The sequence below is a fragment of the Carassius gibelio genome, chromosome B15, assembly GCF_023724105.1.
Source record: "Carassius gibelio isolate Cgi1373 ecotype wild population from Czech Republic chromosome B15, carGib1.2-hapl.c, whole genome shotgun sequence".
Taxonomy (NCBI): Eukaryota; Metazoa; Chordata; class Actinopteri; order Cypriniformes; family Cyprinidae; genus Carassius; species Carassius gibelio.
The window spans coordinates 5,274,153-5,301,771 of NC_068410.1; the positions used below are offsets into that span (position 1 = coordinate 5,274,153).

At 39.6% G+C, this 27,619-nt stretch overlaps 1 protein-coding gene across 6 annotated transcripts in view; it reads left to right on the forward strand.

The window, feature by feature from the left end:
- robo1 (roundabout, axon guidance receptor, homolog 1 (Drosophila)) overlaps window positions 1-27,619 on the forward strand; it is a 257,538-nt gene that overhangs the window by 101,567 nt on the left and 128,352 nt on the right. For all 6 annotated transcript variants that reach the window (XM_052575870.1, XM_052575869.1, XM_052575873.1 and 3 more), the window contains one exon: window positions 18,456-18,782. In XM_052575870.1, the coding sequence (XP_052431830.1) occupies window positions 18,456-18,782 (327 nt within the window). The remainder of the gene's footprint in view (window positions 1-18,455; window positions 18,783-27,619) is intronic.

The following is a 27,619-nucleotide window of genomic DNA, read 5'->3' on the forward strand; positions in this document are numbered from 1 at the left end:
CAGGCCAAGGGATTAGTAACCCTGATCCTCACACACCTGTGAAAAATGACAGCGCCCACTGAGCTGTGTGCGCCACGTTCACCTAAATCCCAATTAACGTCTGCCTAAGCCTAATTAGGCGGAATTAAACGACATGGTGCTTGGGATTAGGGGGCGATGGTGGATTTACAAATCTATACAGACTCTTGCTGGGCGGGATGGCTAGACAGGGTTCCATACCTTGTGTTTATTTTTTACTATCTCCATGCCGTTCTACCGATTGGGTTCTCATGCTTAACCTTTAATGAGCATGTGAGAGCTGTTTAATTTGATTAATTAGCAGATTAATTCTTCATCGATACTTATTGAAGCAGCGCTCCCAGTGATAAACGCTTCACAGGGACTTGATGCCTCATATGGGTTTGATTCAAAGCCCTTGGGACGTCCTTTCCTGTGACCGCGTCCCCCTGTTTATATCTCCCAGCACTCTTGTGGTATTTGAAACCCTTGAGGAATGCAAGCGTACCCCTTGGGCTGTCACAGGGCCAGCGTGGTGATGAAGGGTAAAGAGCGATGCGCTGCGGTGCTCGCTGCGTCGGACTGTCTGGGAATGAGCTGCGAGATTGTAAGAGACGCTGGAATGACGTTTAAAGGTTGGAAAGGGGGCGTTTTTGATGCCTCAATGGGTCTGGTAGGCTTTTTAGACCAAGATTATAGGGAAAAGGAGTGTTTACGGTGGCTCTTGGCTTAGATCGCTATCTATTCAAAATGAAAATGAGTGGAACTGGAACATACGGTTGTGATTAGACCGAAAAATCTGTGTCATCTTGACTCAATGTTTGTTTATCTGTAATTCAAAGGAAATATGGGCAATATTGCACTATTTTTAAGGCTTTTCTAGTGGGATTTTAAGCAGATTAATGTGGATTTCATGTGGTGAACTTAATCTACATTTAATGTATGTTTAAAGATTTTACATTTTCTTGACATTTGCGTCACATGTGAAACACTGGGTTTACATGTCAAACACAAATTGAATGTGAATGTAAAATTGATCATGGTAATCACATTTGAACTTTGCAAATGCATGTGAACATTGCGTTAGAATTCTAAATGTTCCAAAACCACTCAAGTGCCTTATTGCACAACACTGCACATTTTTCCCCCAGCTTTTCTAACACTATCCTAATGCTGTCACTGCCCCCCCCCCTATTTTGACTGTTTTTAAGACTTGCCTTTTTGTTGTCGGTTAGTGCATTGCCTTTGACAGATAAAGCAAGCCGACACGCAGAAAAGCCCAGTGGGGGCTGACACGGGGTTCATGCATTGTGTCGTCTCAACGGGGTAATTGTTAGGCCCAGAGAAAGGGGAGGGGCTTTTCATGAAGGACTCGGGGTCCACAATAGCTTCCCCAGGGAGTAAAAAAGCAGACTGAGCTCTGTCCAAAAACATAAACAGCAAAGAGCTGCTTTTCTGCCACTTTTACATCTCACATTTCGTCTACATTATTGAAAATAATGGTTCTTTATTGGCATCTATGGTTCCTTGAAGAACCTTTTAATTGGACAAAAGGTTCTTTATGTGTGGAGAAAAGGTTCTTTAGTTTATTAAAATGTTTTTCACACAAGGGAAATAATGTTTCTTTTAAGAACTGTTCATTGGAATATTATTTGGGGAACTTGAAACAAAAAGTGTGAAAGTGTATAAACTGAGATTTTTGACACATTTCTTAGGACGGAAAGTAAATGCATTAATGCATTAGGCCTATTTGGGAAGATTGTGATTTATGGATTTATTTTGTACAAAATAATAATAATAATGAAAAAGTACTCTATTTGGGCATTTGTTAGGTTGGATGAGCTTTTTCTTTATTGGCATTGATGGTTCCATGAAGAAACTTTAACATCCATGGAAACTTTTAATTGCACAAAATATACTGGAAAAGCGCTCTTTGAATTTTTGTTCTTTACACTAAGTAATGAAAGGTTCTTTTAAGAAGAAAGGTTTTTCGGGGAACCCATCATAGTGAAAACTAAATGCATGCGCACGTATTATTTGGAAAGATTGTGATTATATGGATTAGTCTTGTACAAAGAGACACATCCGTATTTTGGCATTTTTTGCAGTGCTCAGCAGAACCCACTTTGGGCTCAAGTTATCCCAACTCAGCCTTTATTGGGTTGGATGAGCTGTACGCTTTCTGTGGCTCATTTTACAACCTAAAACCTAGTGTTTTTGGAATCTGAAAGATGGCGTTGAAGGCCATTCCTTCTCTGAATCCCCCTCCCTTTCCACCTCATTCTCTTTCCTCACAGGATCAGCTTCCTAGTGACCATTCTATTTGGGAAAGCCTGGATACACTTTTGAAATGCTAACGCTCTCTTTTGGAGGTGTCGGTCTGGTGGGGAGAGCACAATCAAAAGACTTGAGAGAAGAGAATTAAATTAGCAAGGAAAAAGAGGCTCCACTAATTAGTAGATTTGAAAACATGGACCCTCCTCCCCCTCCCGGTTTGTTCACCTTCACATATACACAGGCTACCTTTGATCCCCCTCAGCCCTGTTGCATTGTGGGTAAGTGATTTTCCTCAATTACGGGGTCTTTTCAGCCCTCCCCCTCCTATTTGTAACTCTGCCCAGTCTAATTGGGCTTCTACAGGAAACCAAGGCTGTGGAATACAAAAATTTCGCTCATTTGCAAGTGGACCACATCCGTTTGATACAGTTTGGCAGGCACTGATATAAGTGATGTCAATGATTTTAAAGATTGTCTCAGGCCCAGACTTTCATATAAACTTGGTATTCTTTGATTTCCCACCTCATGCTGGGATGCTTTACCTGCTGATGAAGAAGCTTTCATGCCAGTTGAGTGAGAGGCTTGATCAGAATCTGGAAGAGCTCCTTGCCCCGGGGCTAATCCCAGAGCAGACGGGGTGTAAAGCAGAATAGCGAGCTCCCCAGGCAGACAAGTCCTCCAAGAGGCGTAATTATCCAAGGCTTGACCTTGAAATTGTAGCTAAGGAGCTACTATATGATGTGCTATCATCTCTAGAGTATAACCATGGAGAAGAAGTAAAGGAATTTGATGTATTTGCTCAACAAAGTGTGTGCAACAGAACTTGCATATGATCAGATCAGTCTGGTCTCTCAAAAGTTGTATTCAGATTATTTGAGATTTGACGTTTATGTCAAACCAAAACATTGGTTAAATATTTGGCTTTTAGAGTCAAAAACAACACAATGGTAGTTGGAATTTTGTGTAAATTAATGCGGATTTTGTGTGGTGAGCTTAATATTAAGTGCATTAAGATAAAGTCAGCTATATACATTTTCAACCAAATATAGATCAATTTTAAATGTATTAAAATTTTTTAAAGAAAAACTCATTTGAAGCTTTAACTTTACATGTAAAACCATGTTAAATTGTGAAACATTGAGTTAGCATATTAAATATTCTGCAATAGTTTGATTTTGAGCACAATGCGAATTTAATGTTGTGCATGTATAAAGTGTAAAGATGTATAAATGCTTTTAAAGAAGTTACAGAAAAAAACAAACATTAAATTCACATTAACAACATTAACACTTGAAATTTTATTTCAGAACATTTGAGGCCATCACATGCAAAACTTTTGGATTTAAAGGTCAAATGTTCTAAAACCATACAAAAATAATTTGATTTTGTGTAAATTACTGTAATGTGAATTTTGCGTGTTGAACGTTAACATGAATTTAATGTTTTTACGTTTTTAAACATGCATAGTCTCATTTAATCAGATCATCTGAACTTTGCATGTAAAAACATATCAACACATGGGAAACGTTGGGTTTACATTCAAATTTTTCAAGACTACTCAAAAATCGCATGTGATTTTGTGCAAAATTCTGTGAAATTCATGCAGTGAATTTAAGATGCAGATTTGCATTTAATATACTTAAAGATTTTTCATATACATGAAGTGACAAATGGCAGATGTGCAGCTAATTCTGTTAACAAAGTCCTTCATAAAATTAATTGTATCAAAGTTGTCAAAAGTGATGTTCATGAGTATAGATTATAATTAATCCAATTTACCAACCCAACCCCCCCCCCCCCCAATCTCAGTTTGGCTCACTTACAGCATTTGCACGGTTATCAGAAACCAAGCAGAACAAATTCCATGTTCCTGAGGCTTTGTTCACACTGTTCTCAGATATTTGAGGTCTGTGCAACAATAAAAGCCCTAATAGTATAATGCTAGCGCTGTCTGGCTGCTAGCCAAACAGATTCTGTCCTAATCTGTGAACTGCTCTTACACCTATTGTTGTCGCTAACTGAAACAAAGGATTTTGGCTTGGCATTAGAGTCCTCACTAGAGAAACTGTTCCACACGCTCAGATTTCGGGTTGGCCTGTGCTTTGCTAATGTAAGACAAGCTGTCTGGCGAAGGTCCCTAGTGTGGGCACTTCTGCTGCTATGCTAAGGATTATTGCAGCCCTGCGTTCCTCTGGCTGTATATCACTTTGAAAGCTTGCGGCATCACAGCTAATTTTCAGACTTGATTTTTGTTTTCTTCCCCTACTTTTAGTCTCAACAATAATAATTATTATCTTAATAATCACTTTCTCATGCTCCTCGTCCTTGGTTGGAGATACCAGAATGTTAACTTTGCATGGTTGCCATGTTCCTCGACCGCAAGAAATGAGTCAGCACAGACACTTTTTAAGCTTTGTGGCACCCTGCAATTTATTTATAAAAATAAACCAGCCATTAGGCTCATGTTTAGCGCCGTTTTAGCTACATTTCGTTCCAGTGATCTTGACGTGAAACATGTTTGCTTGGCATGCATGGGACAAACTTATGCTAATGTGAGGGTTTTAATGCATACTGGATAGAAAACCTCGTCGTGCTCGCAGTGATGATTGGCAGCGTTTAGTCTGCCACACACAAATCTTTATATGTGGCATAAAAGAGGGATTTTAATTGAGAGGAGAAATGTCAGACGTGTTGAAGTGGCATCCTCAGGGGATGTACGACATTCACGGGAGCTCCCGAGTAATTACGGGCAGGCAGGAAGTTGTGTGTTGTAAATGCAGTCTTGCTTTTTTTTATGTGTTCTCAAGCAACTGGAGAGGGAACAGATGGTGTCGTGACATCTCAGGCGTGGCTATCCGGATTTGATGCTTACCGGGGTAGAGTGTCAGTCTTCAAAGCATTGGACGTCTGGACTTTAAAAGGAATCCGCCGCTCACAGTTTCGATCTCTTTGAATAATCCGCAAAGAATTACGGTCGTAAAGTTATATTACACAACATGCAGTCATAAAGACGTAAAGAGTCAGAGATTCAATATCAGTGATCCACAGAATGATGTGCTCATCAGATTATCTGGAATTCCCCAGTCCTATCAGCTGTTAAACACTAGGTTTAAGCACTCATTCGAGTAAAGTCTTCTTTTCAGGGTTGAAATATTAACTGTGATTCACACGCCAACCTGTAATCACACTTGTGTGACCCAGTAGCGAACCCTGAGGCACTCCTACCGGCATCCCGTGTCCTTGTCATGTACGTTCTCCCAAAAAACGTTATAGGCCGTAAGCCATCAGATAAACGTGATATGTTATCCAACTTCCATTACACTGCAATCTCATCTGCCATCTCCTAAATGATATTTAAAAGGCATTCAACTTTTTTTCCCCCACCCTCTTTGCCCGCCATGCTTATGTTTCTGGCAACTTTACAGAAGTTGTTGTTTTTTCTGTCTTGGCTTGGATCCCTGAGTGCCATATTCATCTACGAGTTGATGGTGCCAAGTGAGGGCTCGGGTCAAGTTGTCTTCCCTCTAAGAGGTGAGACTGGAACAGGAAAAAACACAGAGAGGAAGCTTGACCTTGGGAAGACTCAGATCTGCTGTTGAATCAAATTCTGTTCTAATTGTCCTTGGATACATGGTGCAGTACAGTATGCAAAAATGGAAAGAGCTCAAGGCCAGATTAAGAGTTGGTACACATATATTTTGAGTAGGTATAGATAGAGTTTTCTATCAGGACCTTCCATTTCAACAAAACAGGCATTTTTTGCCAAGAACATTTAGAATATTTAATGAATGTAGCAGTTTATAGATGCGGACAGTTTGATCTAATTCAAGTAATTTAATTCAATTAGTGTTGTCATTGAGATATTAATCAGTTAATTGAAGCATACCATTTAAACTTATTTGAATGATTGGCAAGTACTGATTCACACACACACAAAAACAATCCAGTTTAGCAACTTTCATCTATTTTAAATCAGTGCTAGTTTTTTTTTTTTTTTCATATTAAAAATTTAATAGAATGAAAAGTTGCCAGCTTAGTTGGATTGGGAGGTGAAACTTTGAGATGCACTTGCTCCATCCCGCTGAGTTGATGGGAATTTGGCCTGCGTTTTTTGGCATGGCTTTGTGAAGTCTATTTAAACGACTAGAACATCCTCTGTTGGGAAATGAATGTTTAACGCTCTTAATTTATTCTCGTGTGTGGTTCTCCTGCAAGTGGGAGTTGTCCTGATATACAGTGGAAACATTGGTCAAAGTCACTCGGCTTTCCCTCAATGGGGAAAAACAAAAACAAGATGTAATTGGCAGAGCGCTTCACTCACACATCTCCCAGTGTGACTCTAAATCTCTTCACCACACACAACACACACACACACACACACACACTGGATCTTCAGCCTGCATGCTGTCCCGAGTTTAATTGCAGATACCGTTGTTTTGCATGCGACCAAGTGGAGATACTGTAGGACAGGCATCACAGCCGTCCCCAGAGAATAAAAGTGTTTTCACACACTGAGGGGTCTCGTAAATATACACATGAGGGGCTGATTTAATTGTCAGCAGCAGTGAGGAAGAGTGACAGCGTCTCTGTGTGACACGAGCAACTCAGATTATTTCGTCCACTGCTGTATCTAAACTGACGTGGTCGCCCTCATCCACTAACAAGCAGCTGAATCCTGCTGCTGTGAATTTTCTGAGGGTGAGGACATGAGGACGACAGGTGAATTATTTATATGTGAGGAATATGACGCCTTCATACATCTCTTTTTCTGATTTGTCATTCACAAGATGCCAGTATACGTCGAAGATTTTGTATTGCCTGACAGTGGCATAATGCCACATATTTTTTACACATTTTTTTAGCCACATATAAGACTAGTTTGACAAAAATATCTCTCATCATAATCTGTATTTTTGATTTCATTCTATTTGTACAGTTCTGAGTATCTGAGTATGTATAAATTGCGTAGTATGCACAATTATAACATGCAAACCATACATACAAGTAATTTTATGGATGATCTATAATTTCAACTTTAAATAATGTAAGTTGTGTTTTCTCGACACATTTTTGACTCAACATTTGATCCGAATGCAAAAAGTTTTTACATCAAAGTAATCTATTTTATTGTAGATATGATAACTGGATGTCACCATGCACACTAAGAGGTCATGTGACAAAGAGATAGCTTTTTGAAATGTTTTGTTACTTTCATGGGTAAACCACTCACATTTTCTTAAAAGAAAGTGGAAAAAAAAATCTAGATAATATATAGTTAATATTACAAATAATGGTCGAAAATTTAGATTTCTCTTATTACGAATACATTTTAGTCTTACTATCTTATTTTTTTTTTGCATAATATGTGATGTTTTAATGCTGTTTGTTTTATAGAGATATGTGTTGCATGTTTCAGAGAAAAGCACGTCATTGTGTTCTTTTAAACTTAAGCGGCACATGACTGGTGTTTTCAGTATCTCAGATTTTTCTTAAATGCTCGATTTTTTTATTTTTATTTACACTTAGTAATTTCTTATTTTGTTAAATATTTTAGTGATATTACAAATATTATTTTAATTAATTAATTCCACAGTCATATTAATGTATTATCACCAAATTTTGAGTCACGTTATCTTTTTATCAGAAAAATCTGGTTAAAAAAAATTAGTAAAAGATAAAAGTAAAATTAAAGTAATAAAAAAAAAGTAATTGGTAAAAAAATAGTAAAGAGTTTAGTGTGCAGTACAGAGCCTTGATCGTCAGGTCTCATACAGCAGCAGTGATATTCAGAATGACTTCTGAGTGTCACACATCACTTACACACTGTCACTGTACACATTCAGCGTCATCTTCTCTTAGGAAAGCCTCAGCCGTTCTCCATCTGTTTCGGGGTGTCTGTTGAGATTGACTGGAGCCAGAGGCAGAAAGACTACTCTTATTGTTTCAGCCCTCCAGACTGGGGGGCCCCTGGGCATGATGGGCCGCAGTCTCCCAGAGGAGCCCTGCTTCTCTCTCCGGGCTGCCCCTGACCCCACAGCCAGAGGAGACCCTGCGGATCTGTTTCACAGCTGACAGAGGCCTTCCTCTCCTCGCTTTTGTTTCCTAAATCCTCCGCCGGCCCCAGATGGGACTCGTGAGGATGGATGTTTCGGCTGAGGTCGTGATGCGAATTCTGAGTTTGAAATATGAGGCCTGGCGTCTGCGTTCTGAAGAGCTTCAGTGGCGCTTTCTTGAATAACGTCAAATGACAGAGAGTGGCAGCTCACTTTTCGGAGCCCTCTGATCTTAAGTCGGGCATATACAGTGTAGCTTTTTTCTGTCCATTACTATCGTAAACTGTCAGATTGTACTTTACGAAGCTGTCAGACTGTAAGGGAGAATTTTAGGACTTTGACTAAGCATTTTACTGGTTTTGTCACTTTCTGAGCTCATTGATACGGTGAATGCCATCTCAACTCAACCCCTAGCAAGCCTGTGCTGATGTTGGCAATGTTTCGAATGCAAAATAAAACTGAATCTGAATGTCTAGAGTTTGTCAAGGCTAACGTTAATTAATAAAATATTTATGTTTTAAATTGAGTAAAAAAAACTATATTAAGGCAAAATTAATTAAATGTATGCATTGACATTTTCAGAGGGAAAATATGCATTGAATGTTTCAGAGTGAAGTGCAGCACCTTTATTATTTTTTTTTTACTATATGTGAGCATCTAATGTCTTGGTGTTTTCAGTAACTCAGATTGCAGTAAATGATGCTCCACACAAACTAATTTTTATTTTATTATTGCAATTTTACAGTTGTACTGCAAACGTATTAATATTATTATTGTTGCTATTATTTATTTATTTCTTCTTATTATTTTTCTTTTTTTTAATTAACACTTTTTATTTCTTATTTAGCATTTTCTTATTTTGTTGAATATTTGTATTTAGTAGTAGGACTGCACGATATATCGTTTCTTCATTGATATCGCGATGTGCACATCCACAATAGTCAAATTGCAGGATGTGTGATGTTTAGTATACTGATCGTTATTTTTTACTGATTGTTTTCTTTGCTCACAGTGTCTCAGTATCTACACTGGACACGATACCCATTTATTAATGAATTTAGTAGCAGAGCTACTGCAAGCGTTGGAAATCCATTGATCATTTCTTAAAATTTATGGGTCGCTGTTGACAGCGCAGGTCACAGTTGCTTAGTAGTGCCAAACTCCACAAAAGCACAAGCTTCCGAATGCTTTGGAAAACAGGAGAAAGTGGCGCGTAAAAGCGGGACATGTAAACGACCCCAAAGTCTATCTACACTGTGCACGACAAAGCAACCTTTGCAAATCATTTGAACTTTGTGTCAGTACGTCATAAAGATAACGAGGCATCAGTTTACTGTCGGGGATTTGTGTCATGCCGCGCCACATCCAGTGTAGACAGCATCACTGATTATAATGGGTTCTATAGTATTTTGTTGCGTCGCGTCCTTGAGAGCCACACAGATGAACGTGAACATCGGATTCCGTTCACATCCGTGTCTATTTGTGAATGAAATGACACATAAGCACGGAATTATGTCAAAATGCATGTCTCTGCAAGTATCCTTGTAAACACATTTGCTTATGGTTTAGGTGAAGGTAAACAGTTGAGAAAGAAAATGGATGTATAACGGTATATTGCCGGGGTACTCAATAGGCGGACTCCGGTCCGCATCCGGACCCAGGCGCAGTTAAATCTGGACCGATGCCAAACACAACATACTAATTTAATCATAATCCATAATTTTCAAAGGGGTGAGCAATTGTGATTCCGCGCTATTTATCTTTGAGGCGTCTACTCGGTTTGGCTGCTTCATCTTTGTCCAATCACAGTAGCTGTAACAGCGTCGCTATAGCAACGTCGTCACTACGTCAATCGTTCGCTCACTCAAGGCAGCCAGATGTATCTCCCGATCACATCATCTGGGCCAGGCGGGCAGGCATTCTCACCATTTGCGAGCAGTGCAAATATCGATAACTGACCCTTTTTTTTTTTTTTGCTAACTGAAAGTGAAAATGGCGTGCTCAAAGTTGGCCGTTGATAAGAAAAGAAAAGTGGATTTTGAAAACCGCGAGTTTAAGAGTGAGTGGACAGAAAAATATGCATTCGTGCTCCCCGCGGGAAGCAGAAAGCCAATGTGTTTAATCTGCACCGAGACGGTAGCAATCATCAAAAGCGGTAACGTAAAACGCCATTATGACACCAAGCATGCACATTTTGAACAAAATTACCCTCAGAACACAGAGGTAAGGACCATAAAAATAAACCAGCTGAAATCATCCTATGAAGCTACAAGCAGTGTATTAGTTAGATCAGCCACACAACAGGAGCGGGCAACGGAAGCCTCACTAAGAGTAGCATGGGTCCTGGGAAAACACAAGAAATCCTTCTCTGATGCTGAAATAGTCAAGGAGTGTATGAGTGAAGTGGTGACTGCTCTGTTTGAAGGCACTCAAAAGGATGAAATAATCCAGAAAATAAGCCAAATACCCTGTTCTGATTCCACTGCTGCAAGACGAACTGAAATACTTGCTGATGATTTGCTTGAACAACTTCGCTTTGCTATTAAAAAAGCCAAATTCATTTCATTGGCTGTGGATGAATCCACAGACAACACAGACAATGCACAACTCATGGTCTTTGTCAGATTTTTTGATGAAGAAAAGGGAGAATTTCATGAAGATGTTTTGGGTCTCAAAAACCTCCAAGGACACACAAGGGGGGATGACATTTATGAAGCAGTGACACAGATGCTTAGAGATAGAGAGATAGACCTGAAGCATGTTGTTTCCATTGCTACTGATGGTGCACCATGTATGATTGGGAGAGAGAGGGGATTGGTGTCACGCTTGAGAGCTCACCACCCTGACCTCATGACATACCACTGCATAATTCACCAGATGGTTTTGTGTGCCAGCCTTGGAGAAAAGTATTCAGAAGTAATGACAACTGTTATGAAACTTGTCAACTATCTAAGAGCATCCTCTGCTCTTCAACATCGTTTGTTGCGCTCATTTTTAATAGAGGTGAATGCAACATTTGATGATTTGCTCCTTCACAACAATGTCCGGTGGCTTAGTAAAGGCAAGGTACTGGAGCGATTTTGGGCACTGCGGAAAGAGCTGGAGACATTTCTATTGAATCAGAAGAGTGCAAAAGCCAAACCGTTTGTGGATTTCATGAAGAATGAAGAAGACATGGAAGTTGTTGCTTTTCTAACTGACATTACTTCCCATCTCAATGACCTTAATATAAAGCTCCAGGGCAAAAACACCACAGTGTGTGACCTCATGTCAGCTGTCCGTGCTTTCCAGAGGAAGCTGGAGGTCTTCAAATGTGACTTACAGCAGGACCTGCTTCACTTTCCAAGACTTTTGGATCAGACTGCAGGAAAACATCACCATCACAAATATGCTGAATTCCTGGAAAAGCTGATTAAAAATTTCCAAACTCGCTTTGAAGATTTCCCTCTGGCAAAACACGTCTTGCTGTGCATTGAAAATCCATTTCTTGTCAAAAATGTTGCAGAATTCTCAACTGAAGTCACAAAAGTCTTCCCATGGGCCAATGCTGCTTCTCTCCAAACAGAGCTAATTGAGCTCCAAGAAAACATAGCACTGCAGGAATCTCACTGTGACCCTGTCACCTTCTGGACGAAGATGGTTACCGCAGCAGGTGTTCCTCAGCTGCAGAAGATGGCCCTTCAGATTCTCACAATGTTTCCCTCAACATACTGCTGTGAATCTGCCTTTTCAACCATGAACATGGTGAAAAATGCTTACCGCAGCACACTCACCAATGAACACTTACATCAGTGCCTCCGCCTGGCCCTAACACCTTTTATGCCCAAGTTTAAGCAACTGGTGGCACAAAGAAGGTGTCACCTTTCACATTAAAAGTTCTACCATGTCATTTTTTTGTGAATAGTTCAAAAGTTTTGGGGAATGCCTTTTTTGTTGTTGGAGTTCTGTATTTGGAATTTGACGGTCACTTTTGTGGACCTCAGACTGAATGGAAAATTGGTAAGTGGACCTTTCAAATTTATATTTGAGTACCCCTGGTATATTGGTTCACAGAACCAATGAATTTCATCAAACAAACAAAAAACAAACAAAACACATAGATAAAAAACACTTTAAACTTGAACATATTTATTAGATTTAATTTAGGATGTACACGGTGAAGAATATGCATTGCTATTTTACATTTGATCATTCAATTTCTGTATCTGAATACTGTTGAGTTCATCGATCTCTAGCATTCAAGCAGATCCACCCTCTGTTTTTTACGACTCTTTGACTCCGTTTTACGACTAGTACAGGTGTTGCTAAGCTATCTCTGTGGAAAGGCCGAATGCACACCCTGTGCTTATCTTGCCCAATAAATCCCACTAAATGGCCTGCTAATCACCAATTAATTGTGTTACATATAGGCCACAGCCCTCTGTGGTGCGTGTGTCTTATCAGTGCTCATATACTCCTATCAGAGTTGGGCCAGCTGTGACTGAAAGCGATTCTGAAGCAGCAGAGCAGTCCTGTGTGGTGACTCAGGCTCTTCTTTGTTTCAGCGCTGTGCTACAGGGCATGTTTGCAGGAAACGGGAATTTTGAGCTTCATTAAGGCCTTTGAATACTTGAGGCTCGTTTCTTTATCTCCTCTGTCGTGATAAGGAAAGATAGAGAGATTTTTACTGCAGAGCACACACAAATAGACAAGAGTAAAGTATCTGCGTTCGTGACACATTAACACATCAACAGGAAGTTGATCTTATCCATCAGGATTTGATTGCATTGTGGAGATAGAGAGAGAGAGAGAGAGAGAGAGAGAGAGAGAGAGAGAGAAAGTGTGTTGTGCTCACCAAGCCCCACCACAGCCATATCACCCTGAAGCTGAGCAGGGCTGAGCCTGGTCAATACCTGGATGGGAGACCTCCTGGGAAAAACTAGGTTGCTGTCGGAAGGGGTCTCCGTGAGGCTCACCCTGTGATCTGTGTGGGTCCCAATGCCCCAGTATACTGACAGGGACACTATACTGTCCAAAAAGCACAGTGTTTCAGATGACACATTAAAATGAGGTCTTGACCGTCTGTGGTCGTTAAAAATCCCATGGAACTTCTCGTAAAGAGTTGGGGTGTAACCCCAGTGTCCTGGCCAAATTCTCTCCACTGGCCCTTGTCAATCATGGCCTCCTAATAATCCCCGTCCACCTGATTGGCTCTGTGACTCCCTCCTGTCCTCCTGTAACTGGCGTCATTGTACTGTGGCTGCCGTCACATCATCCAGGTGGATGCCGTACACTGGTGCTTGTTGAGGAGAGACCTCCCCCACTCATGATTGTAGAGTGCTTTACACCATAAAGTGCTATATAAATGCATGCATTCATTCATTCAAGGCTATTTTAACTTGATAAAAAAACAGTAATATTTAAAAAATATGAACATTTTTTAGAATGCAGTTTATTCCATAAGTTTCAGCTTTTACTTTAGTCTTCAGTGTCACATGATCCTTCAGAAATTATTGAAATATGATGATTTGTTGCTCAAAACACATTTCTTATAATTATCAATGTTAATAACAGTTGCTGCTTCATATTTTTGATAGATTTAGGATTTTAAGGATTTAGTTTTCACAAGAAGAAAAAATAAAATGCATACGTATATTAATATATCAGTGTTACTATAGTATAAAAAGTTTGAACCTTTTTTGTTATTCGTTCTGAAGTCTCTCAGTCTCTTTTGCTTTCTGTTTCTTTCATGTTTGATCTCTCTTTCTCTGTCCAGTGTCTCTCAGACACTATACTAACACTGTGTGACCTTGGCGTCCTCAGGCGATCAGTGTCTGGCCTTAACTCTCTCTCAGTGCCAGGATCTCGTCTCCTCACTGAGAACAGCTCATTTCCATCTGAAGTTAACACAGCCACTGAAGCTGAACTTATTAAAGCTGCCGTGTGACTCTCTCTCTCTCTCGTCCCTTCCCCTCCTCCCCTCTGTGTGGAAATAAATGAAGTGAACTGCACTGTAGGTTGAAATGTAATTGCAACATGCATGAATATAGCTGTGAGCTGTGTAGGTTAACATGTCTGAGAGGTGTGTGGAGTTTTTTAATTGCAAAGGCAGACTAGAGTGAAAGCACCCCGCTGATATGCTCTCGGTTCCTTCCAGGCAACTTAACAAATGCACACACACACACACACACACACACACTCACACACAAACTCACACACCTTATTGAAGAAGACCCCAGATATAACCATTGTAGATCAACCCTAAATATTTTTTTCCTACCTTCAGGCTGCAGTGCGCGTTTCTGAGGACGATACGTTTTTTTTTTTTTTTTATCGCAGTGTCTTAATAAAGTCCAAATGAAAAATTTATGTAGTGATAATTTTCAGAATTAAGTCATATTGAAGAAGAAATAAAGTAATATTGTGAGGGAAAGATGGTAAAAAGAAACATTTCACACCTACTATGTATTTCCAAATTTTTCCACCAAAAGTTGGAAATAATTCAAATTTGTTCGAAAATTGAATTTGGAAAATAATGTTAAAATGTTTATATATATAAATGTGTACATATATATATATATATATATATATATATATATATATATATATATATATATATATATATATATATATATATATATATATATATATATATATATATATATGTATATGTAATTTTTTTTTTGCAGTAATAGGATTGCCTGACAGCATTTTTATGTTTGAATCAAATCAAGCAGAGTAAGGGATTTTCAGGCTTGTGTTGAATCCCCTGTCCGAGGTTTCCTCTCCCCTTAATTACCTCCACTGCAAACCTCCAGTGGCTTTCTCCCACCCGATGGGGAAAAGTGCAGTGATAGAAGGATAGCGAGACTGATACAGCCTCACATATTGAGTGTACTTCATGTGTATGTATGTGTGTGTGTGTGTGTGTGTGTTTGTGTGTGTGTGTGTCATTCTGAGAGGAGGAAAATGATTCTTGCCCTAGGCAGCGATCGATCAGATCTCAGATGCAGAAATCCCAGCGTCCCACCGCTGAGCCCATGGAGCTGATTAGCTCATCTCATATTCTCAGAGAACAGGAAAGAGCACAAGAGGAAAGAGCATGGAAAAAAAAAAGAGATGGGGGAAAAGAAAGGCTACAGGAGACCAAAAGCAGTGGACAAGCAAAAGGAAGAAAACAGTCAGATGTGGAAATAAACAGATGAAAAGAGTCAGCAGAGCGCTGAGAAAGAAATACTAGAAACACAGCTGCTTTTATTTATTATCCATGAAGAGAGACTGAGTCATACAGTAGATGCTCTTTCTTTTTCTTTCATTCATTTCATTCTTTCTTTGCATTTTTGTCTCGTTCACAGCATGTACTTTTTAAATATACTTCACCGTGTAACGTGGCGCCGCCCTCAGTGGTACCTCTCATTATTGAGCATATGCAGCATTCCACTGTAAAAAAAAAAATAAATTAAAGAAAGAAGTACGGCTGGTCTGCCGAGAGCGAGAGCGGAGCTTCTGCATTTCAAAGTGCAGTGGGAATATTGCATGTAGTGAGGTCTTCTGACTTTGTGAGTGGACTCATGAGCACCTCAGGAGGAGGAGGAGGAGGAGGAGGGTAGTTTTTCTTCTCTCCGACTGGATATTTCTCTAAGCGTATGCAGCCAGCATAGATGAAGTCAGACTGCTCTAACAGGATAGAAGAAGCAAACTTAATATTCGGACGCTCCATCTGAGAGATTACCCTGAGCCATTTTCTTCCTCATTATTTTTTTCTTACTCTATTATAAATCTCCTTTTCTGTCACCATTCTTCAATATTCATCCTTTTTTTATTATAGACAAACATATTGGGTTTTTCAATAGCCAGTACTGAAGCGGCTATCTAGAGAATGAGAGGTGGCTGATATACTGCCCATATATATAATGAACACTTATTGGATTGAACACTTATTGGATTGCTACAAAACACTTATTGGCTGCAACATTTAATCAAGTATTGACATTAAATGCTTTTTAAAATAATGGAAAATGTCTTTGTTCATTCTGCGTCACAGATAAACGTCAAAACTGGATTGATTGTGAAAATAAATTTATAATATCAATATTAGCATGGCTACTGTGATTTTCAGTCAGTGCTGATAATATAAAGTGGCCAAATATTGAACTGTTGTATTTTTTAACTTTGTTATTCTATTTTTTTATTTATTAGCTATACGCTATGTATTGTGTGCAAAAAAAGTCAGTCGTGTTTAGACCATAAGATGTCTATATATAACATTTTATCTTATTCATTTTATGGATTTAGACTAATTATAATAATAGTACTTTTGTTTATACAATATCAGATAATTTCTGTACATAAACAATACTTCCACATGGCTGTTGGCAGACAATAGCCATTATGCATTCGCTCTGTGTTGTTTGCAGAAAAGTACGGGTAGTGTATCGTCCTGCGGGCCTGCAGTGTGTTCATATTCGTCAGAAAGCACAGCTCATTATCTTCCCATTACATATTTACACGTTCTGTAAACACGAGAACCAACCACTCTTCTCAGCAACATGCAAATCAATGAATGCATTACCCCGCGCAAACTCGCGCTGATGTTAGGGATGATTTAACGCTCACAGACGCTGTCTTCTGGAGCTGTCCTTCAGCAGAAGGGCCGGAGGGAGGGATAGCTGGATGTAGGGAACGGGGGATGGGATGAAAAACGAGTGGAAAGCCGGTGGGTTGAATGAATGAAGGAATTTTGACCCTGTGCTGCCAATTAATCTTAGCTCTTTTTAATTGGGGCTGAATGGACTCCAAAGGGCAGTGTTGAGATGCACACACACACTATACTGTAGCCGTTAGGCATTAAAGATGCAAGCCTCATTTGCATATAAACCAGGTCTTACTGGTGCAGTTCACTGGTCTCTGAACACAAGCAAACGACTTAAGCCCAGAAAGGCAGATTGGCAGTCTCCAATTTTAGCTACTTTTGTATTTCCCTATGCAGTGACTGTGCTTCCTTTACACTTCCAGCCTTCAAACGCACACACACACACACAAACCCAGACATCCACGGAGCTGTCTGATGTGTGTCTCTCTGTAATGCCTCTTATCTCTCTTTTCCTCCAAACACCCCCTCATCCCTAACTTTACAGCCCTCTCATTTCATGACTTTGATCAGGGAAGTGGCGCACCACTGAAATGACGGTGGCTTGGTTTAAGCACAGGTCTGCCGCAGTCCAAAGAACAGAGAGATTTCAGTAATGAAGGGCTTGGTTCCCTCCAAGAGCTTTTGGGATCGTCAAAGCCACACCAATATGTTCGTAGGAAGTTACCAACACCTGCTTCAGGAATTGCATGAAATTTCAAGGAATGGTTCATTTTGTCATTTATTCACCCTTATTTTCTATTTATTTCAAACCATGTATGTATTTCTTTCTTCTTTGAAAGGTGTTAGTGCTGCTCTTTTTCATACATTGAATGGAAGCCAATTGTGAGCGACTTTTACAACATTTAAGAGAAGCTAAAGTTAAGAAAATCTGCACATATACACTGAGAAAAATTTGGTGTTGAAACCATTTTTACTAAGAAATTGCTAGTAAATTTCATGACAAATTAGCACATACAAAGCTCAACAAGTTCAACAAGCTCTGGTCACCATTTTTCTCCTCAGAAGAAAGAAAATCATACAGGTGAGGGTGATCATATGGTGACCGAAAATTCATTTTGGGGTAACAGTGTGTATATAACTGTGTGTTGTAATGCATCCCCATGACATCATGTGTTTAGTTTAGCCGGTTAAGTCATCATGTTCAGACATGAAAATATCAGGATACATCCATCTGGATCTAGTCAGCAGCGCAATTTATTTGTATTGAATTTGCATTAGGATACAAAACGGAATCTCATCTGACCTGAAGCTCATTGGAAAATTGATTGTCATTAATATTGCTTGAATATTGATTGTGCTTGTACATCAGAACAGCATAAATGAGCAAGCCTTGGAAACTTGAGGAACCTGCCTATCCATTTGATTCCTGAATCATGTTAAAATGTATACCACAGTGTTATTGATTTCATGATTGTGATTGGCTGATCTATCTAGCTATCTGTCTGTCTGTCTAATCTTTTATTAGATTCTAATTATTATAATTTTATTTTCCCCAGGATCCCGTCTGCGGCAGGAAGACTACGCACCCCGCATTGTCGAACACCCCTCTGACCTGATCGTATCCAAGGGTGAACCGGCCACCCTAAACTGCAAGGCTGAGGGGCGACCCACCCCCACCGTGGAGTGGTACAAGGATGGAGAGCGTGTGGAAACGGACCGGGACAACCCTCGATCCCACCGCATGCTCCTGCCCAGCGGCTCGCTCTTCTTCCTGCGTATCGTACACGGCCGTCGCAGCAAACCCGACGAAGGCTCCTATGTTTGCGTGGCCCGTAACTACCTGGGAGAAGCGGTTAGCCACAACGCCTCACTGGAAGTAGCCAGTAAGTGCTCGGCTGGTTTCTAATCATGCTAGGTTTTTGCAGTTTATGGGTGTCTACATATAGCATGCAGTATTAAGAGTTCAGATGTGCTTGGATAACGTAGGCCTAGCGGTTCAGTTCCGAATGATTCGTATCGTCTTCCAGGAGCGGTTTGAAAACAGGCCAGTCTTAATTTGGCTTTGTGTTTGTGACTTTCCTGGCATAGAACTGAATATAAGAGAGCCTGTAGCCTCTCCAGCTGAATAGAAAGCGTTTCCAGTTTCCTCTTGGGTCTCTGGGTCTCAATGTACTCAGTGGGTCGGATAATCTCGCTGGAGATGGGGAGGATGTGACTGTGCCACTGGACCTGCATGGTGATCCTGATGGAGGAAACAGGCCAGATGGCCTGAAGAGATCAGAAAAGTAGGTGTAGTAATAGTCTTAGTAGGTGGTCGTGAGCTATAAAAACCATAAATGAGCTCACAACAGTTTATGATATTTACTGTAGAGATTACAAGGAAGTGGTTACCTTTATCTGTTATGCTTTATTAATCTGTGCTTTATCTCTTTGTCCGATTGGCGTAGTCTGTCCGATCCTTGTAGTTTGTTCTTTTTTCATTTGATTCGAGGAGTTGTGCATCAACGGGGTGGATTTGTATCCTTTTTAAAAAGCATTCACAAAACCGTTTTTGTGTACAGGCTCAAAGCAGATACTTGAAATGGGCTTATTACTTAAAACTTGTGGTTTTCAGCGATTCTCCTTGACCTCGGACGTGATATGCATTACATACCGTCTCTCTTTAAGCTTGAAAGGACTGATCTCGGATATCAACCGCTTTTCAAGTATGCCTAGGAGCTGTCACCAAGCCTCTTGTTGTAATCTAATCGAGTCAGTGCTGGACCCGGAGGGGGGCGAGTCGCTCGTGTAGTGTGTACCAATGGCATGTCTTTCTCACTCTTAAGATCTGCTATGAAAAACTGGCCTTACCCTTGTAGAAATGTAAGGTAGCTCTTGCCTACATTAAAAAATCTATTAATTGTTTAGTATTTTCATATATATTTTTTTGCATTTTATATAATAAATGCAATAAGTATATATCATGTTTTATTTAATACAATTTATAATGTAGAGTTTTGAAAGCGTTTTTTATATCATAAAAATTGAAATACCATGGTTAATACAGTTAGCGTTACACGTGTTTTTGTAAGCTCCTGTAGGCCAGTGCTGGTCAAACAGAAACATAAATTTGTATATGTTGAAGTTGGTGGGGAAATTATGTGAGCTCAGAGAATAAAAAGTGAGAAAATATCATGCGGTAAATCAAGCAGCGGGTGATATACTGTATGTTATTTGTTCTGAAGGCCTTCTTTTTTTTTCTTTGCAAGAACAAAAACAAGAGGCTTGGCAGGCGGGCGGACGACTTGGCCCGACATGAGGAAAAGCTCGGGCTGCTTATTCTGAATAAGGTTCAAACAGGACCATAATGACACAGTGGCAAAGCTCAAAACCCTCGCTGCCTGTCCGCTCCCTCCGCCCCCCTGCCCCGCCGCCACGCATGTAATTACCCCGTTCAGGCAACCATGATGGAAACCTGCGACAGGAAGGTAGTCCAATTCCTGCCTAAACTCCCCTTTTCCATCCAAAGCCAGACGGCCAGTGTCGGAGGCAGAGAGAAATCTATCACTTCACCGATATCAACACTCACCTACTTATTCAGACTGACACAAGGAATGTCAGACCTGCTGTTTGCCAAGAAAACCGCCGAAAAGGAAGTTAAGACCTCAAAATGTGTTTGCTCTGCCTAACCTGCTCTTACAAGAACACTGTGTACACAATCTATCCTTTTTCTAAAGTTGTTTTAATAATCCCACTTTTACGATCGCCCAACACCCGGCGGAACATAAATCGCATACAACTTTCAACAAGCCGTGTTTGGCCAGCAACGACGTTTAGCACAGATCTGTCGTGGTTTATTATTAACTTCACGTACAGTAGAGGCTCTGTACGGAGGTAAAATGAGTCAATCCGGGCATTCGTTCTGCTCTGTATGTCCTGTGTATGTCCCTAAAGTTGGATTTTGCCCCTTTTGTTTCCATGTTTTCCTTTCAATATGAAACTCGGAGGCTTATAATGCTTCATGTGTCACGCTTTGTTAGAGTATAATGACTCGCAGAGGAACAAAGATTGAGAGAGGAATGCAAGAAAAGATGGGACTGGCTTTATTCGTAAGAGCTCACTGTTCACCCCGATGGCTCCGGGCTAGCGTTGCGTAATGCTTAGTATCAGGCTGCATCTTCAAGAATGACAGACCGGTGTTTCGCAGGTTTTCTTGCACTCTAAAAACAGCTGTAAAATGGCGATCAAAGAAAAGGAAGTTTAAGGACCCGCATAAATGACAAAGAGAGATTGTTAAAAGATTGACGGGTGGTTATGTGTCTTTTTATTGTTATGACTACTTACAGTGTGAAACCAGTTCAATTAGTTGGGGTTGTAAGTATTTTTACTGGTTTTAAAAAGTGACTGTGAAGGCATTATGTAGACAAACAATTTTCAAAAATCGTTTTGGATTTTTCAGTTTATTAATAAAAAATAAAATTAAAATACGTTCATGCAAGAATATTAAGCAGCACAACTGTTTTCACTATTGAAAATAAAAAGAAATGTAGCATATCCAGCGTATAATAATTATTTCTGAAGGATTGTGCTGAAAATTCAGCTTTGCATCTCAGAAAGAAATTACATTTAAAAAATATATTCGAATAGCAAACAGCTCATTTAAATTACGATAAAATTTCACAGTTTTTGTGTTTTTACTTTATTTCTGATCAAATAAATGCAGCCTTGGTGAGCAAATAAGACTTCTTCCAAAAACAATAAGAAAATATTACAATTCCAAACTTTTGAACGTTATTCTATCTTGTAGGGATCTCTCTCTCTCTCTCTCTCTCTCTCTCTCTCTCTCTCTCTCTCTCCCCCCCCCCCCCCCTTTAGATCATTTAACTGGAAAAGAAGTCAAAATAGAGAAGTTAAAATATTAAGTCGTCACATTTTTGCAGTGTGAGAGTCATAAAAACTAAACCTTTCCCCAAAACTCTCTCTTTTTTTTTTTCACCTGTAATACTTTTGAGGAGTCAGCTCTGTCCTTTATTAGCATGCTAAATAACTGCAGCATGTGGAAAGCCTCTAATTATAGTGTACTCTTCCAGTTCTTGGGCTGCGGTGGAAATGTGGATCAGTATACGCCAGACCCCGATAACCCCGTCAGGACGTGTGGAGCGGTCTATAGCGCTCTCTAGTCTTGGGCTAAGAGAGACTTATTAATTTGTGTTTAAAACTATTCATCCCAAAGTTTTTTGTTCCCAATCTGATGCTGAATTTAGGTTTGATTACTGGTTTCTGCAGTGCTATATTCAGAATTATGTGGACAGTCATTTAGCACAGTTTCACTATGTTGTGGCAGTCATGTGAGCATTGCGAATTCAAATCTAGGTTGTTGCGTTTCCAAGTCCCATTCAAGCAAATTCTTCACATAATTTCCTCTACGTTCTGTATTATTCTTAACAGTAAAAGAAAAAAAGGTTTTGGCTGGCTGAAGGAGGAGCTGGTGTCGTGACAGACAAAAAGTCTGATGTTTCGTCTGTGAAACGGAGGGGGACCGTTGGCGTTCGGTCTCTGAAGGGATGTTCCCCTCCGCTACATCTGTGTGCCCCCACCACCTTTGATATTCAAAGCAACCCGTTTCCATTATAAATTCATAATAGCTGTGCAGAATGAGAGTATTTGTTTCATTAAGTTATTATAAGAGGGAGCTGCATTAAAGTTAAAGAGGACAAGGGTTTCAGGTCCCTTGGGAATCCATTTTCCTGATTCTTTAGTGCAATTAAGTCTCATGATCCTTTCAACTTTCTTCATACCTCTGCTGACATTTCGGAAATTAATTCAATTATGTTCAACTGTGACACGTAGGCGGCAGATTTTGGCGGTCAGACTTGGCGGTAAGCTAAGTAGTGGCCTTTTCCCTGAAAATAATTAAACGGCATAGTGTTTCCTGCAGAAAATCTACTATGCATGAGGTGTATTCCCAACCAAAGAAGAGCAGGAAGACAGTGTTCCTCACATCTGCTTTTGAGATGTTAGTATGGGTAATCGTCGCAAACCAGCTCTCTTTAATTGGCTGGTGGGTGTGTTTCTCCTTTAGCGTCACGGGGACTATTTGCAGATGCCCAGAAATTACAAGGAAAACTAATCTAAGATGTTTAATTACAGCGCTGAGGGGAGTTACTGACAGCCCTTGGGGGATGGACGGAAATAAAATAGAGACCAGAGAAGATAAGTGCAGGTTCTTCCTGGTTTTTCCCTTGTATCATGCTCTCATCTCTCTGGAGATCCACACTAGCTCTTGTTTTGTACTCGACCTGATTAGCATTAATATGGTTAATTGCTTCAGCTTCAGGCCCCCGAACCATGCAACATCTGCCATGCATATTCAGTCATGTGATTCCAGCATCTCATTTCTAGTGGCATACAAAGTTGGAGATGTGTGATATTGAAGTTTGGTTGAATTTTCGGCTAGGAATGCACAATTGATATTATATATGTTAATATTAGAGATTTATTCTTCTTATTATTATTTAGTTATATTGGCCAGTATTATATAATTAGTTATGCATGCTCATTTCGGTTAAGAATAATCTTCAGAAAATATCTAAATTAGCCATTTATAGAATTTTCATACTTTATAATGCTGTGATGCCTGAACTCACGTAGCATTTTTAAAATAGTTTATTTGAAATGTTCGTGTATCATTCTTATTTTTACATGCATTCAGACAAAGTAGAATATTTTATTTATTATTGTTAATAATAATAATAATAATAATAATAATAATTGTGTTTAAATATTGGACATTTAGTTGTCATTGGACCCATTTTGTTATGTATATCCTGAATTCACTGTAAGTCGCTTTGGATGAAAGCATCTGCTAAATGCATAAATGTAAATGTAATTTACTCAGAAAAAAAATAAATTAATAATAATAATATATATATATATATATATATATATATATATATATATATAAAGATTTTATCATTAGTTATGGATTACTGACCATAACCATACCTTAAAAATGATTTGTATATTAAAAAAAGTATATTAAACTGTATACATTTAGCTTAAATTGATCAAAATCAAGTATTATAAATATTTAATTATTTTAAAATTCACCATTTTTAATTCTCCGTTTATTATCATTTGACATAATTTAGATTTGATGCATCCCTTATTGCAGCTGTTGTGCTCCAAAAATAAAAAATAAAAGGTTGAAACACCTTTTTTGGTAGGTTTAGAAAATCCTCACTAAGTGGGCTAGAGAACTGTACAGAAAACCAGCGAACTGTGTCTTTAGAAGATAAAGTAATGGCCAGAAGGTGTTTAAAGGCTTTGTTCTGCTTTTGTGGAAGACAAAGATCTCCCACTGCTGAGCTCATGGACGAGGGGAGATGGACGAATGGAAGTAGGGTCGGAAAGTTCACCGCAGTAATGAGCGGTGGCGAGAGCTGGACGGATGGATGACAACTTCAGGATGGATTGCTGTGTGAGGGTAACAGGTCCGGACAGTCAGGGTGACGCTGACACTGGACGCCTGCGCCTCTAGCTGACTGTGACCTGTCCATCTTTCTGTATCTGTCCCACAGTTTGGGTGAAGAAATCATTCTGTTTCTGACTAGTTCTGATAATGATGCCTTTGTTTAGTCTACACTGGAAATATGTACCTGTGTCTTCCATACTGGCGTTAAACACTCAGGTTGCCTAAATATATTGTGAATCGTGTCACATTTGCATAGATAACACTGAAGCAACAATGAAAATCCTCAGCCTGCAAAGAAACCGAACAAGTTAGAGCTGTTTGAGGGGGAAAAAAAACGCATAGTTTGAACAGATGGTGGATGTTGATCTTCTCTGGGCATCTGGGCTTAGCTTGAAATGGAGGATAGGTAGGTAGATGTGCACATGGGTGGTAATTACAGGCCCTCGACATGACCAAGCATTTCAGACTTGCTTTGATCCCAGGAAATGCGCTGCATCCTCAGACAGGTGGAGATAACTTCTCCTGAGGTCATTTAATGGACGGCGCTCCACAAATACAAGGTAAATCCCTCTGGAACCAGATGGCTTAGCGCAAATCGTTCCCTATAGCATGCAACCTTTATTTATGAAATTGTTATGGCTAAAATCTGGCATTTAATTCCTGAAAAAGTCTTTATAGTTGTCCTAGGATTTCTTTATAGGGTTCATTTAGAGTTCTGTCCTTCAGCGGTTCAGTTTGTTCTCACACATCCAGTACGGCCTTGAAGGGATCGTGCTGACGCAGCGAGTGCCGCCCCACCTGGGCCCCGTGCGCCCGTCCTGATAAACACAGCGTAGCCAAAACTATTTGGTCCTCCTGTGGCAAGAGCCTGTAGATACGACCCATGTGATTCAAAGTGATTTCCTCTTGGCTGAACTCCATTTGCGATAAACTCGGCTGATTGTACAGTCCCTCTCGGTCAGAGGCCCAGATAGGAAGTGTGTCTCGGGGGCTAATCTTCCCCCCCTTCGAAAGGAGGGCCCAAGTATTAGTCCCGCTGCTGTCTCTAATCCCCCACTTCTGATTTGAGAGTCTCCCATGGCCTTTGGGACTGAGAGGAAAGTGTTTTTTCTCTCTCTCTTTTTCCCGTGTTTATTTTTTGAAACATCTTTATGATGTTGTCCTGCTCCGCTACACTTAAGCGTTTATTAAAGCAAGGTTAAGCCTTTGCCTGAAGCCTTTCAATCAGCTAGTGGAGTCCAGAAAGGATTAACAAGTTTTGGAAGATGAGAAATAACAGAGATTTTGAGGCAACAATTTCTTTGGGGGTTTTTTTTTTTTCATTTTAATCTGGGCTCATGTCTTATAAGTGTCATGTATTTTTATCGGAAACTCCACTGCTCGTTACTTCCTGCTGGAAAGTTCAGGGATAAGTGATGCAACTCAAGCGTAACAACATATTTTTTCAGAGGACAAACTATTTCATGCATGCCGCCTGCTCTCGTTTTCTGTAGTACAGCACATTTTTATGATTGTGGTTCTTGGTTACCTGTTAGTCTAGATGGTTAGAATATTTTAGGAAGACTATTAGTGCATGAATAAAAACATTAACTTACAACTAGCTATGGCACTTTTTTGTTTTTATTGGTATATAAGAAGAATAATTTTAAAAACAATATTTAGAAATTTGTAAATTAATAAATAAACTATATGGTTAGCTGACAACATGATTAAATAAATTCTACATTTCTTTTCACATTTTTAAAAAGTTAAAACATTTATAAATAAATGTGAAATCATATAAAATATTATTTTTATTTGTTTATATTATATGCTATATTAAATGTATAAGCATTGGATTTTTAATGTATTTATTGATATTTCATTTTTAATTAATACAAATAATTAATGCAAAAAAGTAAAATGTAACTATAAATGAATGTAAGTTTAAATTTCACATACTTTAAATATTGCATAGTTGAAACTCGCATTATTTATTTAGTTTAAAGGGTTAGCTCACCCCCCCCCCCCCCCCCTTAAATTACTCACCTTGAAATCATCCTAGGTGTATATAGCCCCTTTCACACTGCACGTCGGACCCGGAACATTGCCGGGTTGCCTTCTGTGTGAAAGCAACCACATCCCGGGATTGATTCTTGCATTGAACCCGGGACCTAGTAACATTGCCGGGTTCAACCCAGGACAAGCGCTGTGTGAACAAAAGCCAGATCTAATGCCGTGTCGAAGTGATGACGCGCGTTATCTCGCGACACTTTTACTGGCTGTTTTGAAGGAAGATCAACGTTTAGGACGAAAAAATATGTGCAAACTGTAATGAAGCCGAGATCAGTTAGTTCCTCACTTTCCGCGCTGACGCAGAGATCGTCTGCTTGCTTCAGTGAAAGTATAACTTGCCTAATGTTTTTTTCACTCGTACATTGCACGTCACGCACTGATGTCACGTGTCGTTACGGGATCTTCACGGATTGTGTGTGAAAGCACGCACATATTCTGGGTAATCACTGGCAGTGTGAAAGTGCAAATCTAGCGACCCGGGAACAATTGCCGGAACTCTTTACCCGTGTATTTGCCGGAATGGCAGTGTGAAAGGGGCTTATGAATTTCTTCTTTCATACGAATCCAATCAGTTATTTAAAAAATTGTCTTTAATCTTTCAAGCTGTGTGATGCCACTCAGTGGGTGTTGCACTGCATCGGTTCATAAGAAGTTAAAAAAAAAAGTGTCTCACATAGCTCCGGGGGGTGAAGAAAGGCCTTCTGTAGCAAATCGGTGCGTTTTCATAAGAAAAATATCCATATTCAAAGCGTTATAATCACTTTAATCTAGCTTGCGCTCACTGTTGTAAACTAAGCAGATCTGGGAGCATGACGTATGAGGTCAGCTTTGTGCGTGCGCCAGTGTTAACAGGAGCATAGTTTCCTTACTTTAGCAAAGGAAAACCAGTCTCCTCTTGGCTTATATCGAAATCCTCCGACATTCTTCTTTACAAATCCTCGTTTTGTACTTCTAATTACTGACCGTTGTTTTGTTTTGTTCTCTCTACTGCATTTCCGTGTGCGTTTTAAATATGGATATTTTTCTTACAAAAATGCATCAAATCGCTACAGAAGGCCTTTGTTCATCCCTGGAGCCACGTGAAACACTTTTTTTTTAAATGGATGAGCTTTTTATGAAACTTCTCATGAACCGATGCAGTGAATCAGCAAAAATCTGATTCAAATGTGGTCGAGGTTGCATTTTATGTATCGAAAATTCAGAACATTTGTC